Source organism: Toxorhynchites rutilus, chromosome 2 (assembly GCF_029784135.1).
Source record: "Toxorhynchites rutilus septentrionalis strain SRP chromosome 2, ASM2978413v1, whole genome shotgun sequence".
NCBI lineage: Eukaryota > Metazoa > Arthropoda > Insecta > Diptera > Culicidae > Toxorhynchites > Toxorhynchites rutilus.
Window position 1 is genome coordinate 325,871,286 of NC_073745.1, and position 16,492 is coordinate 325,887,777.

The 16,492-nt window shown below is 36.9% G+C and overlaps 2 protein-coding genes across 4 annotated transcripts in view; both read left to right on the top strand.

Moving 5' to 3' along the window:
* LOC129769820 (Bardet-Biedl syndrome 1 protein homolog) overlaps positions 1 to 9,463 on the top strand; it is a 67,133-nt gene extending 57,670 nt beyond the window's left edge. For all 3 annotated transcript variants that reach the window (XM_055772303.1, XM_055772302.1, XM_055772304.1), the window contains exon 4: positions 9,342 to 9,463. In XM_055772303.1, coding sequence (XP_055628278.1) covers positions 9,342 to 9,410 — 69 coding nt within the window. In that variant the 3' untranslated portion in view covers positions 9,411 to 9,463. The remainder of the gene's footprint in view (positions 1 to 9,341) is intronic.
* A 277-nt stretch (positions 9,464 to 9,740) lies between these two features.
* Positions 9,741 to 16,492, top strand: part of LOC129769911 (acyl-CoA-binding protein homolog) — a 38,751-nt gene continuing 31,999 nt past the window's right edge. Inside the window, exon 1 of the mRNA XM_055772446.1 lies at positions 9,741 to 9,847. The gene's annotated coding sequence lies outside the window, so the exon portion shown is untranslated. The remainder of the gene's footprint in view (positions 9,848 to 16,492) is intronic.

The window sequence follows — 16,492 nt, forward strand, 5'->3', positions numbered from 1 at the left end:
TGCCCCCAATTCCGCCCAATTGAAAAATATTGGGCGATTATGAAGCGGAAGCTAAAGAAGACCGGAAAAATGGCTCGGGACGCTGCAGGGATGACCAGATTCTGGAAAAAACTGGCCACAGAGGTCGACACTGCCGCTGTGCAACGTTTGATGGGAGGAATCACCAGAAAAGTGAGAAGTTTCATCAGAAATGAAGAAAAATAATTTTAAGGACATTTTTTTGTAAAAGTGCAAGAATATATCTTTCTTTTGGTTGATCACTCTTTTTTGTATGTCATTCTATCTCCGAGATATAAATGATTTCTTCCGTACGGATTCTAACTGGACAAGACTTTATTAGGTTGGGGAATAAGAAATCCGTTATTTTTGCGTGAAATTCGAAACTTTATTTAATATGCTTCGAATTGTCCGATTTGTTGGCATTTTATCGGTAGCTTTATCATACCTTTCTCATAGAAGTCTTGGTCCTCATAGGCGAAAAAAATGTATAGCAAACGATTTTTACAATCTTCTCTTGATCCCAATTTCTTATAACTCAGGAAATTTTACAATGCGAAAAAAAAGATGATAATCGCTTGGAGCCGGGTCCAGACTATATGGTCTAGCATTAAAACATCCCAATCAAGCTCCCGGAATTTCTGATGAGTCACTATAGACATGTGTGGCCTGATGGAACACAACACCTCTTCTGTTGACCAATTCTGGACGTTTCTGGATAATCACTAGCTTCAAACGGTCCTGTTATTGACGGTAGAGATCTAAAATTTAGTGTATTGCCTAAAAAAAATAAAATTGTAGCTCGCAAAACTCACAAAAGAATGGAACAAACAAAAAAACAGTAAAATATTTTTATAGTGTGAAAAATCACCTTTACAATGAGCATAAGGTTAAATTGTATGACCAATATTAAGATGTTGATCACTAATGCCAGCTATCCAGAAAAGTGATGGATTACTTTTCATGTGGATAACGTAGTCGTGTAAAACAGCCTTGAATTCCAGCCGGCCTAGGTTCAATTCCTGCTTGGCATCATTTTGACTTGTTTTTTTTTATCACAATTCGAAGTTGACGTTCAGTCTGAGAGGACGAGAGGTCTGCTCCTATACATACAAACATTTTAAAACTCTTGGAGAAGGTTTTATTTATTTATTTGTCAATTCACCAACGGGCTGTAAGGGCCCCAATGATGTGCTTAAGGATATATAAAATTCTAAATCTACATTTAAATCTAAACATGAATCAAATGACATCGTATTACAATTAATTACATCAAATTACAGTCATCACATATTAAAGATACACTCAAAAACAATAATCACGGGACTGTTTGTTCTGTAAAAAAAGAGCTAAATCTCCGACGAAGAAGCGTTCGGGATAAATGGTAATCGAACAGCATGGCTACCCTGTTGAAGAGTCTTTGTAGACCATTTAATCCACCGAACATGCCGTAGTTTGTACGTAGGGCGGGCAATCGTAACATCAAGTTATTTCGAAGAGCCCGAGCTCGAACGTTGAAATTAATTTTTTCCAGAAGACCGGGACAATCGATGCGTTCTTGTAAGGTATCAGCTATCATCAAAGCCCTGGCTGTGTCTCGACGAACCGACAAAGTTTCCAAGCTGATCAGCTGACATCGGCTCTGGTAACTCGGTAATCGGAGGGGGTCAGTCCACGGCAATCTACGCAGAGCATATCTTATAAATCTTCGTTGAATTGATTCGATCCTTTCGATACCGTTGTTGTAGTGTGGAGTCCAAACAGCTGCACCATACTCTAAGATGGAACGAGTGAGGGAGCAGTAGAGGGATTTCAGACAGTAGATGTCGGTAAAATTTTTAGCACTCCTGAAGATGAACCCCAGAGTTCTGGATGCTTTATTCACCATGTATGTGATGTGCGGTTTGAAAGAGAGTTGCACGTCTAAAATGACACCCAGGTCCTTGACTTCACTGACACGCTCAATTTCCGTGCCGAACAGGACATAGTTGTGCAATATGGTCTGTCTCGTGCGCGAAAACGAGATGACAGAACATTCAGCGGGGTTAACCTCCATTCGGTTAAGAATACACCAATCGGCGAAAGCATCCATCTGTCGTTGAAGGAAGCGACAATCTTCAATCGAGCAATCGTCAGCATATGATAGCCGTGGACCTTCAATTACCAGATTTACGTCATTAAAGTATATCAGAAATATCAAGGGGCCCAGATGGCTACCTTGTGGTATACCAGACGTAGCAGCGAAAAAAGGGGATTGGCAATCACCTATAACGACGGCTAGTCGACGGCCAGTGAGGTATGATTGAAACCATTGTAGAAGGTTGCCGTTAATCCCAAGCCTGTCCAGTTTGGCGACAGCTATACAGTGGTTTAATCTATCGAAGGCTGCAGTCAGATCAGTATAAATAGCGTCCGTTTGGGCATGCTTCAATATGCTGTCGGTGATGTAAGAAGTGAGGCACAATAAATTTGTGGTGGTGGAGCGGCCCGTCGTGAATCCGTGTTGGTCAGTACTTATGTACGGTTTGCTGAGAGCGAGCTCAAATAGTTTTGCCAAAGCGCAAAGCGAAGTGATGCCGCGATAATTGTTAATATCTCATCTATTTCCCTTTTTATGGACTGGGAACATATGCGATAGTTTCCAACAGGTCGGAAAAACACCGGTGGCTACAGAGAGTTGAAATATGTGGGGCAGCGGGATCAATAGGTCATTCATATGCGTTTTGAGAAAAGCTGAAGGAATACCGTCGGGTCCCGGGTTGAACGACGTTTTGAGCTTTGAGAATGACCTTGAAATCATCTCCGTATTGATGTCGAACCTACTCAGAGTTTGGGTAGAACGGGGGAGGTAACTAGCAGCATGCCTGATATAGTCGTCGGTTAATGTTTCATCGGTGAAAACACTGGCGAATTTTTCTGAGAATAGGTTGCAGATATCCTGCTGAGTACAGACCGCATTTCCGTTGAACGTCATAGACGAAGGCAGGCCAGCTTCATGGCGCTGCTCGTTGACAAAATTCCAAAATTGTTTTGGGCGGGATTTGAGTTTCCTCTGTATTCTACGCTGACAATTCAGGAAAGATTGTTTCGCGACACGTTTGTATTCGTAATTGATTCTCGCATACTGGCATTGAAGAGTTTGTGTGAACTTTCTTAATGCGGCCCTCTTTGTGGATTTCATTCGTCGAAGTTCTCGTGTTTGCCATGGTTTTCGGGACGTATGGAGGCACTTCTTCTTTGGCACATGTCTATCGATGACATATGCCAGGACGTTGGAGAATGTTACAGCTGCAGACTCGACGTTAGCGGTATCTAATATGTCGCCCCAATTGCAGCTTGAGAACAACTGGCTGATACTACGATGGTCAGCATTACGGAAGTCGTTAGAAACGACTACAGGTGAAATATTGATATCCTGTAACAGTTTTGTGCCAACGGCAACCAGCAAGGGTGGGTAATGAGGGTTAAGTTTCACGAAAGGAGCGGGAGCCTCGCATAAGAATGGGGCTGTATCCTGCGCACTCACAAAGCAAAGATCCAGGCTACGGCCGTTCTCATTAGTGACGTGATTAATTTGCGAGAGAGTGGCTAAGCTATAAGTATCTAGCATAAAAGACGCGTTGGAATGGAGGGCTGAGTGACCCAGATCCGGATAAAGGAAACCGTTGCGTGATTTCTTCCACGAGATTCCTGGGATATTATAATTACCCATCAAGATGATTTCATCTGTTGCTTTAGCGGCTTCCAGAACGGAGAAAATTGACTGGCAATGGATATCGATAAGTTCACGTTCTCGTGTTCGGTCAGGAGGGATATACAATGCGCATAGATATAAAGTGCGGTCGCCAAGTGTGATCGCCGTACGAGGTGTTTGTAAAGTAGTTCATAACACGAAAATGCATTTTTTTTTCGCCGAAGATGATATGTTTTCTGCCTTTATTCTCCGTCTATGCCTCACTTTATTTGAGACAGAAAACATTCCCCTATCATCTTCGCAAAGTTCATACTCCAGTTAAACGGAAAAATACTGTCTCGATTCCGCTCATCTATTCTCAGAGAATTAAGCATTCTCTCATTTGCCTCTCGGAATGACGTTAGATGGTGATAGAATCAAATTGGAAACTTTTGCTTGAGCCAGCGAGCGTCTCTGTAAAATCATTCGTTTTTCACTCAAATAGCAATCATTGAGCATCGATCGCGGCAGTAAAATATAGGTTGATAAAGGGTGTGTCACATCAAGTTGCATCACGGAAAAAACGCTGTAGAAATTCGCCCAGTAGACCGATCCTTTTGAAAATTTTAGACAGTAAAATAAAAACTATTAAACAACTTTTGGCATTTTCTTTTTATTCATACTTCGAGCCCAAGCCCGTATGCTCGCACCTTCCTCTTTACCCCGTCCATAAGGTTCTGTACAACGTCAGGTTGTAGTTTTTTTTGAACAGAAATCCATTTTCTCTTGAAGTCCGCCTCCGATTTGACAACTTTTGGGTTCTTCCGGAGGGCCTGCTTCATAATCGCTCAATATTTCTCTATTGGGCGAAGCTCCGGCGCGTTGGGCGGGTTCATTTCCTTTGGCACGAAGGTGACCCCGTTGGCTTCGTACCACTCCAACACGTCCTTTGAATAGTGGCACGAAGCGAGATCCGGCCAGAAGATGGTCGGGCCCTCGTGCTGCTTCAATAGTGGTAGTAAGCGCTTCTGTAGGCACTCCTTAAGGTAAACTTGCCCGTTTACCGTGCCGGTCATCACGAAGGGGGCGCTCCGCTTTCCGCAAGAGCAGATCGTTTGCCACACCATGTACTTTTTGGCAAACTTGGATAGTTTCTGCTTGCGAATCTCCTCCGGAACGCTGAATTTGTCCTCTGCGGAGAAGAACAACAGGCCCGGCAGCTGACGAAAGTCCGCTTTGACGTAGGTTTCGTCGTCCATTACCAGGCAATGCGGCTTCGTCAGCATTTCGGTGTACAGCTTCCGGGCTCGCGTCTTCCGCACCATGTTTTGCCTTTCGTCGCGGTTAGGAGCCTTCTGAACCTTGTATGTACGCAGGCCCTCCCGCTGCTTGGTCCGCTGGACGAATGAACTTGACAAATTCAGCTTATTGGCGACATCCCGGACCGAACTTCTCGGATCACGTCTAAACTGCTTAACTACGCGCTTGTGATCTTTTTCACTGACGGAGCATCCATTTTTGCCGTTCTTCACCTTCCGGTCGATGGTTAGGTTCTCGAAGTATCGTTTTAGTACTCTGCTGACCGTGGATTGGACGATTTCCAGCATCTTACCGATGTCCCGATGTGACAACTCCGGATTCTCGAAATGAGTGCACAGGATTAATTCACGACGCTCTTTTTCGTTCGACGACATTTTTCCAAATTTACGAAAAATTGACAGTGAAGCATGGCCAACGTGATCTATACACTCTTATCTGATTATAAGCGAAAGCTGAAGATATAATTCCTAAAAATTAAATTTCTACAGCGTTTTTTCCGTGATGCAATTTGATGTGACACACCCTTTAGTTGAAATCGAGTTGTTTCCTGTGCCATTTTTTTGTTTCTAGTATGAAACGATCTAAACCAACGCAAAAGACCATATTAACGCAAGTTATTAGCGAGCGGGGAGGCAGATTAATGTGCACTTGAACACTGACAAGGAAAAATAAAATCATACATACACGCAGATTCAGTCTATTTTGACTCACTCGTTATTTTGTTTCGTGCGATCCTTCCAAAGGAGTATTCATTCATTGAATGTTGTTTTCCACTCTTTGTTTTGATCACTCTCAGTCCCGAAATAAGATGATCGGGGAGTGTAAAATGATTCATCGTGCAATCTCACGATTGCTTGCTGCATTCTTTTCGCCATGATTGTTCCAAGCAGATACAAGAGTGATTTATAATTAGGTGTTGGGAAATGAACGAATGAACTTTTCCATACTTGCCCACGATATGTCACCCGATTCAAATAATGTTTTGATTTTAGCCATAAGCAGATTAGGTAATAGCTTCCAAGTTACTACAGAAAAGAACCAGTCCTTGTTCTTTTGTCCTTAGCCAGTGTATAGGTCAGAGATTCTCAAACTATTTTGGGCCAGAGACCCCTTTTCCAGAATAAAGGTATACCTCAGACTTCTATCTTTTATGTTTGATTATTATACAAAATACTTACCAATTTAAAAACTTTGCGCTTGGTTAAGTGTGTTAACTTGACATCATTATGTCATTAAAATAAATAGATATCCAGTAAATATGACAGTGATTAATAAGTAATTAATTTAAAAAAATAAACATCAGAAAGTAAAGATAAAAAAATTAGTGTGATGGATGAGCCTGGTGACTTTCTACCAATCTATCTAAATTTGATTGAATATTTTCGTTTTTTCGTCGATTTTCAAGCGGTCGGTTGTTTTGTCAGAACTTGTAAATGCTTTTTTAACTGCCGACTTTCCACCTTGTAAGAACTTGTGCATGCTCATCAACTTTGTGAGTTTTTGATAAGTACAATTATAATGTTGATCACTCAAATATTAGTAATTTTTAACATAACATAACTTTCATACATATGCACAGTGGTCCAAAAGTGCAAAAACGTGATCGTGAGGGATTTCTCCAAAACGGTTAATTTTACGTATATGATGTCTTCGGAGAAGTTTTAAAGTACAACGAGGGCCACCTTTTGAGGGCTGCCATTTTGAAATGAATCCCCCTAAAAGTGAGATCCAAAATCCATTTTTTCCAGCTTAAGAGATAGGAACTTGGTATCTTCATAAAAATTATAGCTCTTATCAAAACAAACAATTCTGCTGAAAACATCAACTTTCTATCTATTCAGGTAAAAAAGTTATGGAACATTTTTGGTGAAAAGCACCAAAAAATCATATTTTCGTCCTAACTTTTCCTCTTGATTTTCTACAATTTTACAATGTTTAGAGAACTTTTTTGCCTAGTCAAAACACACATTTTTGACGCACGTTGTTTTTTTCTATCTCTTATATATTTGGAGATATTGGAGTTTTTATGTTAAAATTGACCTATTTTTGAACTAGGATATTTCATAAAGGGGCAGATTGGGGCAGACCAAACCGATTACTAATTAAAGTACAAGCAAAATGCTGCAAAACCACACTTCAAGTGTCTGTATCCACCTGTATCCTCAAAAGTTACACTTAATTTAAAGGAAGGCCTCCATCTACGTTATCCTTTTAAAAAAATATGTTATTACTATTACAGTGCACTGTAATAGTAATAACATAACATAACATAACATAATAATAACGTAATAATAGAATATTCTTAACAAATATCTACCGGAAAAATTAATTATCAACAAGTGTTTATGCTTTGGAAAAATGGCAATGGTGATAAAAATGTTAACATGATTGACCTGATAGAAGAAGTGTCCAAACATTTTGGAATAGATACGACATTGACACCTGATATTGTACCGGAAATTGAAACATATTTATCCAATAATTGCAAATATTTTAGCCGACTTTGGAAGAAACATAACCGAACATTAGAAAAAGTTCTCGAAAAAAATGCAGTTTATTTCAACAAATCTTTTTGTTTGCCAGAACATATTTTGAAGTGTGTTATGTTATGTTATGTTATGTTATGTTATTATAACATACGCTAACATACGCTATGTTATGTTATGTTATGTTATGTTATGTTATGTTATGTTATGTTATGTTATGTTATGTTATGTTATGTTATGTTATGTTATGTTATGTTATGTTATGTTATGTTATGTTATGTTATGTTATGTTATGTTATGTTATGTTATGTTATGTTATGTTATGTTATGTTATGTTATGTTATGTTATGTTATGTTATGTTATGTTATGTTATGTTATGTTATGTTATGTTATGTTATGTTATGTTATGTTATGTTATGTTATGTTATGTTATGTTATGTTATGTTATGTTATGTTATGTTATGTTATGTTATGTTATGTTATGTTATGTTATGTTATGTTATGTTATGTTATGTTATGTTATGTTATGTTATGTTATGTTATGTTATGTTATGTTATGTTATGTTATGTTATGTTATGTTATGTTATGTTATGTTATGTTATGTTATGTTATGTTATGTTATGTTATGTTATGTTATGTTATGTTATGTTATGTTATGTTATGTTATGTTATGTTATGTTATGTTATGTTATGTTATGTTATGTTATGTTATGTTATGTTATGTTATGTTATGTTATGTTATGTTATGTTATGTTATGTTATGTTATGTTATTACTATTACAGTGCACTGTAATCCTAGTTCAAAAATAGGTCAATTTTAACATAAAAACTCCAATATCTCCAAATATATAAGAGATAGAAAAAAAACAACGTGCGTCAAAAATGTGTATTTTGACGAGACAAAAAAGTTCACTAAACATTGTAAAATTGTAAAAAATCAAGAGGAAAAGTTACGACGAAAATATGATTTTTTGGTGCTTTTCACCAAAAATGTCCCATAACTTTTTGCAAATTTGCAAAATTGTTTGTTTTGATAAGAGCTATAATTTTTATGAAGACACCAACTTCCTATCTCTTAAGCTGAAAAAAATGGATTTTGGATCTCACTTTTAGGGGGATTCATTTCAAAATGGCAGCCCTCAAAAGGTGGCCCTCGTTGTACTTTAAAACTTCTCCGAAGACATCATATACGTAAAATTAACCGTTTTGGAGAAATCCCTCACGATCACGTTTTTGCACTTTTGGACCATTGTGATATGGTTCAATTAACACAACTCATACTGTATCTTGAATTGATAGGGGTGAGGGTCGTTCTTTAGACCTCGTCGACCCTCAAAATCAGTTTTCGTTTATGTTAACCCCTGAAGAACTTATATCGACCCCCTGGATATCGACCACTTTGAGAACCTCTGGTATAAGTATTTCGCAAAACAGTTGTGCCAAAGAGTTGTCATTCGTATATTCATTAATTTTGATTTCAACTAAACCATGATCTCTGTCGAATTTGCACGTTAACTGCTTCGAAAATATCGACGACTTATCCTTCATTTTTTTTCCCTAAACAGGCTTTGCAGTCTTTGCAGTTTGCAGCAGGAGTCACTTATTTTAAACGATATCTAATAATCGAAGTTCTAACCAAATTTTCCCATCACCATGATCTTTGATACAGAATGAAAACGTTTTATCATTAGCCTTCGTAATACTTTTCTTCGCCGTCAAATGATTTACAATTTTTATTTTTATCTCACGCTACATAAAAACATTAGTACATGGTCTGTTTCATTATCTGTGCCGGATTCGGCAGAACAAACACAAATCACAACCGAGCTGAAATATCCTAAAGTTATGCATTTTCCATTGCAGTGTAAACCGCTTATCGCTTCAACGGTTATGATGCCTCAGCCAGAGCCGCAAATCCTGATCACGTTTTGAACGTTTGTGTTGGCGCCTTTCCTGGTGGTAGCGGAGATTTATAATAAATAGACGGTTAATAAATACAAAACGATTCTTAAAACGTGTTTCGACTCAGCTTCGATTTCCCCACTCTTTAGTCTCAGTAAAATTTCCCTTATATTCAAAATGCATGTGGGATGCATAATTTTAAACTTTTTCAGGAATCACATGTCTTCTTCAACGTAAACAAGATTAGAAAAAGAGACCCTTGATTGTGAAGAAAGATCGTCGATGTAGCAATACCCCCTCAGCTAATCCCATCTGAAGCGAAATCGAAGAAATCGTGGCGACGCAAACCGGCATGCGTCTACCGCTACCGCTGATAACACGAACGACGACCTGACGCTGACCGCTGTAGCACCAACGGAGCCTTCGCTTCAAGCCGTCAGTTCAGTTCTATCTATCGGCTAGCTAAGGTGTGTATCAGTTTAAGCTGCAATATTTCACGGTTCATCAACGAATTGTGTGTGTGTGTGTGTGTGTGTGTGTGGTAATATTCGGTGCGGAGTGATAAATCGTTCCAACGCTTGGATAGGTCAAACGACCGATGATGGGTGTGAATTGCACCTATTAATAATTCAATCACTCGTGGGAAAAATGCACTTCTGGAGGGGATGTACTGAAAAAAAATAGTTTGCGAAAAAACAGTTTCGGATCTTCGGACTAAAAGAACGCGTTCTCAAGGGTTTGCTCAATGCCAATCAGCTGTAGTCATTAATGACGAACAGTTTTGGTTTCTTGAGAACGTTCGCTCACGATGGTGCTGCGAGGTGGTGAGGTTACATGAGTTAATCAGCATTCGAGTGGCCTGATAGGCATTAGATATGCGCATGGTTTGGTGGACGGCTTCTCGACAAATTCAATGACTGTCTCTATGGCCAGTGAATTTATAAGTATACCCTCGGCTCCGGAAATTATTATATGTGACGGGTGCAAGTCTGTGTGGTTGTGGTGAAATTTTACATAATCGATAGATTACTTTACATACTCTATGATTGAACTTTCTTTAGACAACTGTGTCAATCATCGATCGATGCCATAATTATTGTCTTGGTGCATTTCTGATTCCTTTACTAAGAACTGCCGATACTTCTGTAGTACAGGAAAACACACATCCACACACAATGTGCACTTCTGCGATTGTTTTACATTGTTTTAGAGTTCAACTTTGTTCGATACACTTTTTGGTGTTCAAAAAAGCATTATTTGAAAAAATGGTTACTTACTTTTTGTGGAAAAAACGAATTCTATCATGAAAAATAATCCTTTTACGGTTATTGCAGTATGAGGTCATGCTATGCCGCGAGAAAGAATAGCTCTGCAGTATCTTCACCTATAATCCGATATTACTCACAATCAATTTCTTAAAATAATTGGTTCCAGCCTGCATTCAAAATATTCTACTATTGAAAAAATAACTATGCACAAAACCTAAATAAACATTTCGATAACTTCTGAATAACCCTTTTATACAGTCAACTCTCCCTAACTCGATATCCAAAGGGACCATCGAGTTAGGGAGGTATCGAGATACAGAACATTTTTTCCTAATTTTTTTTATGTCTTAAATTGTCATATATTAGGGTAAGTGTCCCAATTATGGTATTAATTTGAATTTTTGATTCATTCCCTTAAAGTGAAAAAACACCTTTCTCATATAAAAACAATATTTTTTCCAGACCCTTTCAGGAGGTGATAGACGGTTATATTTCACGTAAAAAATCCTTCTACGCATATGTTAGAATTTCAACGATGAAAGACTTATAGAACTTTTTCTTTGCTTCGAATTCTGTTGGCTCAAACTGACTCTACATTGAAAAGTATGCTACGTAATCCGATTTTGTTGCTTTCATTTGAAAGATGAGAAAATTTAGTACAGGATATAGTAGTGGAACATCTAAATTAGTGGATTAAAATAACATTTTTGAAGTGGAAAATTGAAAAGTTTTTTTTTATTTGTAATTATTAATTTTATCCTAAAAATTCATACTAAACTTGATTGTTTCTATCAATTAAATTAAAGCTCTCTAAACTCTCTACAATTTGTTCTTTGACGCCCAACTTCTATCTCTCTTAATTTCGCTGCAATATCGATATAAACAATTCCTGATGAAGATTCAATCAAAATCTTCAAAAATCGCGATTTTTAATCCACTGCACTATGGTCCAGGAGGTGCATTTAAGTGGAAATTAGCATCTAGAGCTCGACAGTGATTCTCTAGACAAAAACTGTCTTCGACAAAGTTGTTACATATAATAGAGCGCTCATTTTTATGTTATCAAAAATAGGGTGACCAAAATTTTCGATGATATGAAAAATCTAACTTTCTTATCTTTATAGATAGAGGTAAACATAGCTCGACAATATTGTAGCCCTGGTTATTTTAAGTAACTTTGTGGAACAATATTTCTTTCTATCTCTTCAAATAACCGATATAGCGCTTTTTCTCTAGGTTGAGTTAGGGTTACCATGAAAAAAAAGGTTTTTTTGCTCTAACTTTTATATGTAAAATTCTACATCAAAACTGTCTTTGAATGATCTTTAGAGCTTTCCAATCCACGCATTTTACGGTGCATAACTTGTATGTATCTTAATGCTACTCAAAGTTATTGATGTTTTTTCCCCGAAAACACGACCTTTTCATTTGCTTGTCATTCTTTTTGGGGCAAACATAATAAAAAATTATTGATAGCATTTTAAAGAGCACATTTGACTCTACATAAGGTGTAACATTCAAAAGAGTGTTATTTTTTGTATTTGAGTAAATTAAATTTGAAATTATGAGTTTTTGCATATAAATGAACAAGTTGCTATTTTTAAATGCATATAGTAAGCGTAAACTTTAAAGCAGCATCACTTCAGTTCAGTCTTATACCCACTCAACATGGAGGTTCAAAGAAGACACATATTTGTTTTTGTTTTCGGTGGACGAAATATAGAAGACGTTATACAATTATTGCCTGAAAAGCCAAATGCTGAGCCAAAGGATGAAGCGTAACCGTGTTCGGGAGATTACAGAAAAATTTTCTGCTGAAGAACTGGGCTTCACAACAGCTTCGGATCCAGTATTATCTCTTAGTAATAGGCAATCACCAGAGTATTCCGATCTTCTGATTCCGGAAAATGCTAAGCATTTGATTTTGTAGTTTTTTATTTGTATGATTTTTATTTATTACTATGAATTTAATTTCCATTATAACAACTAAAACAGGTTAATATGTACATACGGAAGATTATAAAAATAAATTTGAATAAAACAATAGGAACAACAAAAGTTTGGTAAAATAATGTGATCAATCAACTCATCGCCAGTAAAATATGTCAATACATTACTAAAAAATAACACGTCGAGCCCCGAGTTGTTCTTCATACGGTTTCTATTCAGGAAGCATTTGATAATTTGTCGGTCCCCGCTTTTCTTTTTATACAATAAATATATGTTATTGTAGAAAAAGAATATAGTCAGCAATTTTTCTCGTAATAATTGTATAACGTCTTCAATATTTCGTCCACCGAAAAAGGAAATCAACAATGTGTCTTCTTTGAACCTCCATGTTGAGTGGCTATAAGACTGAACTGAAGTGATGCTGCTTTAAAGTCTACGCTTACTATATGCATTTAAAAATAGCAACTTGTTCATTTATATGCAAAAACTCATAATTTCAAATTTAATTTACTCAAATACAAAAAATAACACTCTTTTGAATGTTACACCTTATGTAGAGTCAAATGTGCTCTTTAAAATGCTATCAATAATTTTTTATTATGTTTGCCCCAAAAAGAATGACAAGCAAATGAAAAGGTCGTGTTTTCGGGGAAAAAACATCAATAACTTTGAGTAGCATTAAGATACATACAAGTTATGCACCGTAAAATGCGTGGATTGGAAAGCTCTAAAGATCATTCAAAGACAGTTTTGATGTAGAATTTTACATATAAAAGTTAGAGCAAAAAAACCCTTTTTTTCATGGTAACCCTAACTCAACCTAGAGAAAAAGCGCTATATCGGTTATTTGAAGAGATAGAAAAAAATATTGTTCCACAAAGTTACTTAAAATAACCAGAGCTACAATATTGTCGAACTATGTTTACCTCTATCTATAAAGATAAGAAAGTTAGATTTTTTATTCCATCGTAAATTTTGGTCACCCTATTTTTGATAACATAAAAATGAGCGCTCTATTATATGTAACAACTTTGTCGAAGACAGTTTTTGTCTAGAGAATCACTGTCGAGCTCTAGATGCTAATTTCCACTTAAATGCACCTCCTGGACCATAGTGCACTGTACTTATAAAAGCCACTTAAATTTCACCTTAATGCTGAAAAGTTATTTTTTTTTTCTTGAAATTATTCATATTTGAATAAATTTGAAAAACTTTTTTTTTCAAACTGTATACAATCGAGTCCTAAATTTTACATAATCGAATCATATATAATCGAGTCCGACTTGCACGATGCACTAGGTTAACAAAGAAAATATTGATTAAGTATGTTACTCAAACTGAATTGTAACGATCACGCAGGAACTGTTCAATCACAAAGAAATGTTCGAATAGTTTCACAGGAACATTTTCAGTTGATTTCAATATTCCGGACATATTCTTCAGGTTTGATTAAACGTTCGAATTAACATCTCAATAGAACTACTATCTTCAGCGTTTTTCTCAGGTTTTTCAACACTTTCCAGTATATCGGTATCCGGCATCAGATCACAGCAAATCACGTTTTGGTCCTTTTTGCACTAATTATTAAAAGACATTGAGCAATCGAACGGTATTGTACCGTCGACATCAGCAAGCTCACGACGCATTAATTATGCCAGCGGAATATCACTCCCGTCCATGTTGGTTGTGCTTTGAAGTTAGGAATTCCCAGTTTCTGGACAAATTCTCAAGCCATATCCCGAAGAATAGAAGAAGGGTAAATTATTTTGTCTAGCTTGACAAGACAAAAATTCATTGACCGCTCCAGCTTCTCGATTCTGACCAACCTTATATGCTTTTGGTCTAGATACAATTTTGATACCGCACTTTGTGCAATACTGAAATTATTTGCAGCTTCAGACCCCTCCCGTCCATATTTTTCGACCTGCTCGATGATGCTCAAACCTTGCGCAATGGTTAGCGTTTTGATTGTTCGCTTGAAAGGTTTCTCGTGGTTTTCCATACTTGAAAAGAAATTGTTTGATGACACGAACACTCCGTCTTCACTTTCAAGGGCAATTGAAATCTGAGGTAATAACGCACAAAAACATGTACGCGAAAATCAATCGAGTTAGGGAGGTGAAAATCCATGGAAAAATGAATCAAAACACATCGAGTAAGAGAGGCATCGAGTTAGGGAGGTATCGAGTTATGGAGAGAAGAATGCTTGTAAAATCGAAGGTGCCATGAAATCCATCGAGCTAGGGAAAATATCGAGATACAGAACATCGAGTTAGGGAGAGTTGACTGTATAAGGCTTTTATTTTATAAAATGCGGTTTTTGGACCAACTCCCCCCCCCCACCTATATGTAACAAAAAGTAACGCAAAACAAACCCCCCTCCTCCTCATGTTGCGTAACGCTAACATAATCTGTGCACGAAGGCAAAGTCGTTTGAAAAATTTCCAAAATATTTTAGATTTTATTAATAAATGAAAATATCAACGTAAACGTAACAAATCAGACAACTGCCCAGGCCGGGGTCGAAGGTTTTTCGAATGAAATTATTGAAATAGTACTAAAATCATCTTCATCCAAGTCGACAAGTTCATTGAATTTAGAAACAGAGATGGAAAATAAATGCTCATATCTGTTGGGATTGGTGCTTTCAAACCATCTAGTGTTTGACTGAAAGAATCAGAAGTTGCTGGTTGTTTGAAGCTAGTATTAACAAATCAATACAAGATTTTATTCGATTTCCGCTCGTCAGTTATTTTCACCTATTTCCTATATAATGAGCCTGATCACGAACGTCACTTCACGGTCAAAACGAAGTGAATTGTATACAACCTTATTACGGCTGTCACCGTGTGTGTAGAATCCAGAAGAGTTCATCCGTCGTGACAACTTTGATGAACTCGGTGTTATTATGAATATCACTTTACTGTCATGTCACGGAGAAAAACAGGTATATTTGTCACTTGGGTTTTAGATGGTGAAAGCTAGTCATGCGGAATAAAGTAAGTTTAATTTCGTATTTATTTAGCTTATTTGCTAACATTTTGAGTCTTGTCTTGTCTTGTATAAGAAACGAAAGACAACAGCAATTTACCCGCCTTGTGACATTTTTAGAACGAAATTCTGACGTATCCAGAGGACGAAAATTTGTTCATTTGGATTCGGTAAATGCTCTATGGTATGTAATTAAGGATTAAAAATGTAGTTCCCGTAGGCCCATTGAAACATGGCGGAGGTCTACTTCCGATTGTCCTGAATGAACATAATTTCTTTGTTTCTATTTTTAGGATTAGACTAAGAGAGAGTTGCAACACCATAAAAATCATTCACAATTGGCGGGCCAGACCAGAATCAGGACGATAGTTATAACTTTTTACGTTATAGATATTTTCAACGGTATTGTTTTGAAGACATACTTAGAATGAAAGCATATTAAAAAAGTGATAATAAGTTTCAAACAAGGAAAAAATGAGTCTATCATTGCAAAGCATTCACAAGATACTGTTTTCAAATTCCTTGAAACCCATCAGATGTTTTCTATGAGGATTATGCTTCTGACCGACGCTGCTGACCAGTTTCTGTTTTAATAATTAAATCAAACCTCATATCCCGTATATAAAATTACACGAGAATGGGAAGGATAAGAGGATTAAACTTCAGAATCCCATATGGGAGTAGCTCAGATTATACTGATCGTGAGGTGGATAAATTCGGGTTTTTTTGTGAGATATAGAAGATATTATTATTCATCAAAATTGTAGAAACGGTTCATAAAAAATGATTGTAAATTCTATTAAAACGAGTAAGACAGAGCTAAGTACAAGAGTATGCGAGATTTGGATTATTAAACATAATAGTCATGTTTTATCTCTAGCGTAGAATTACATTCCCATATGT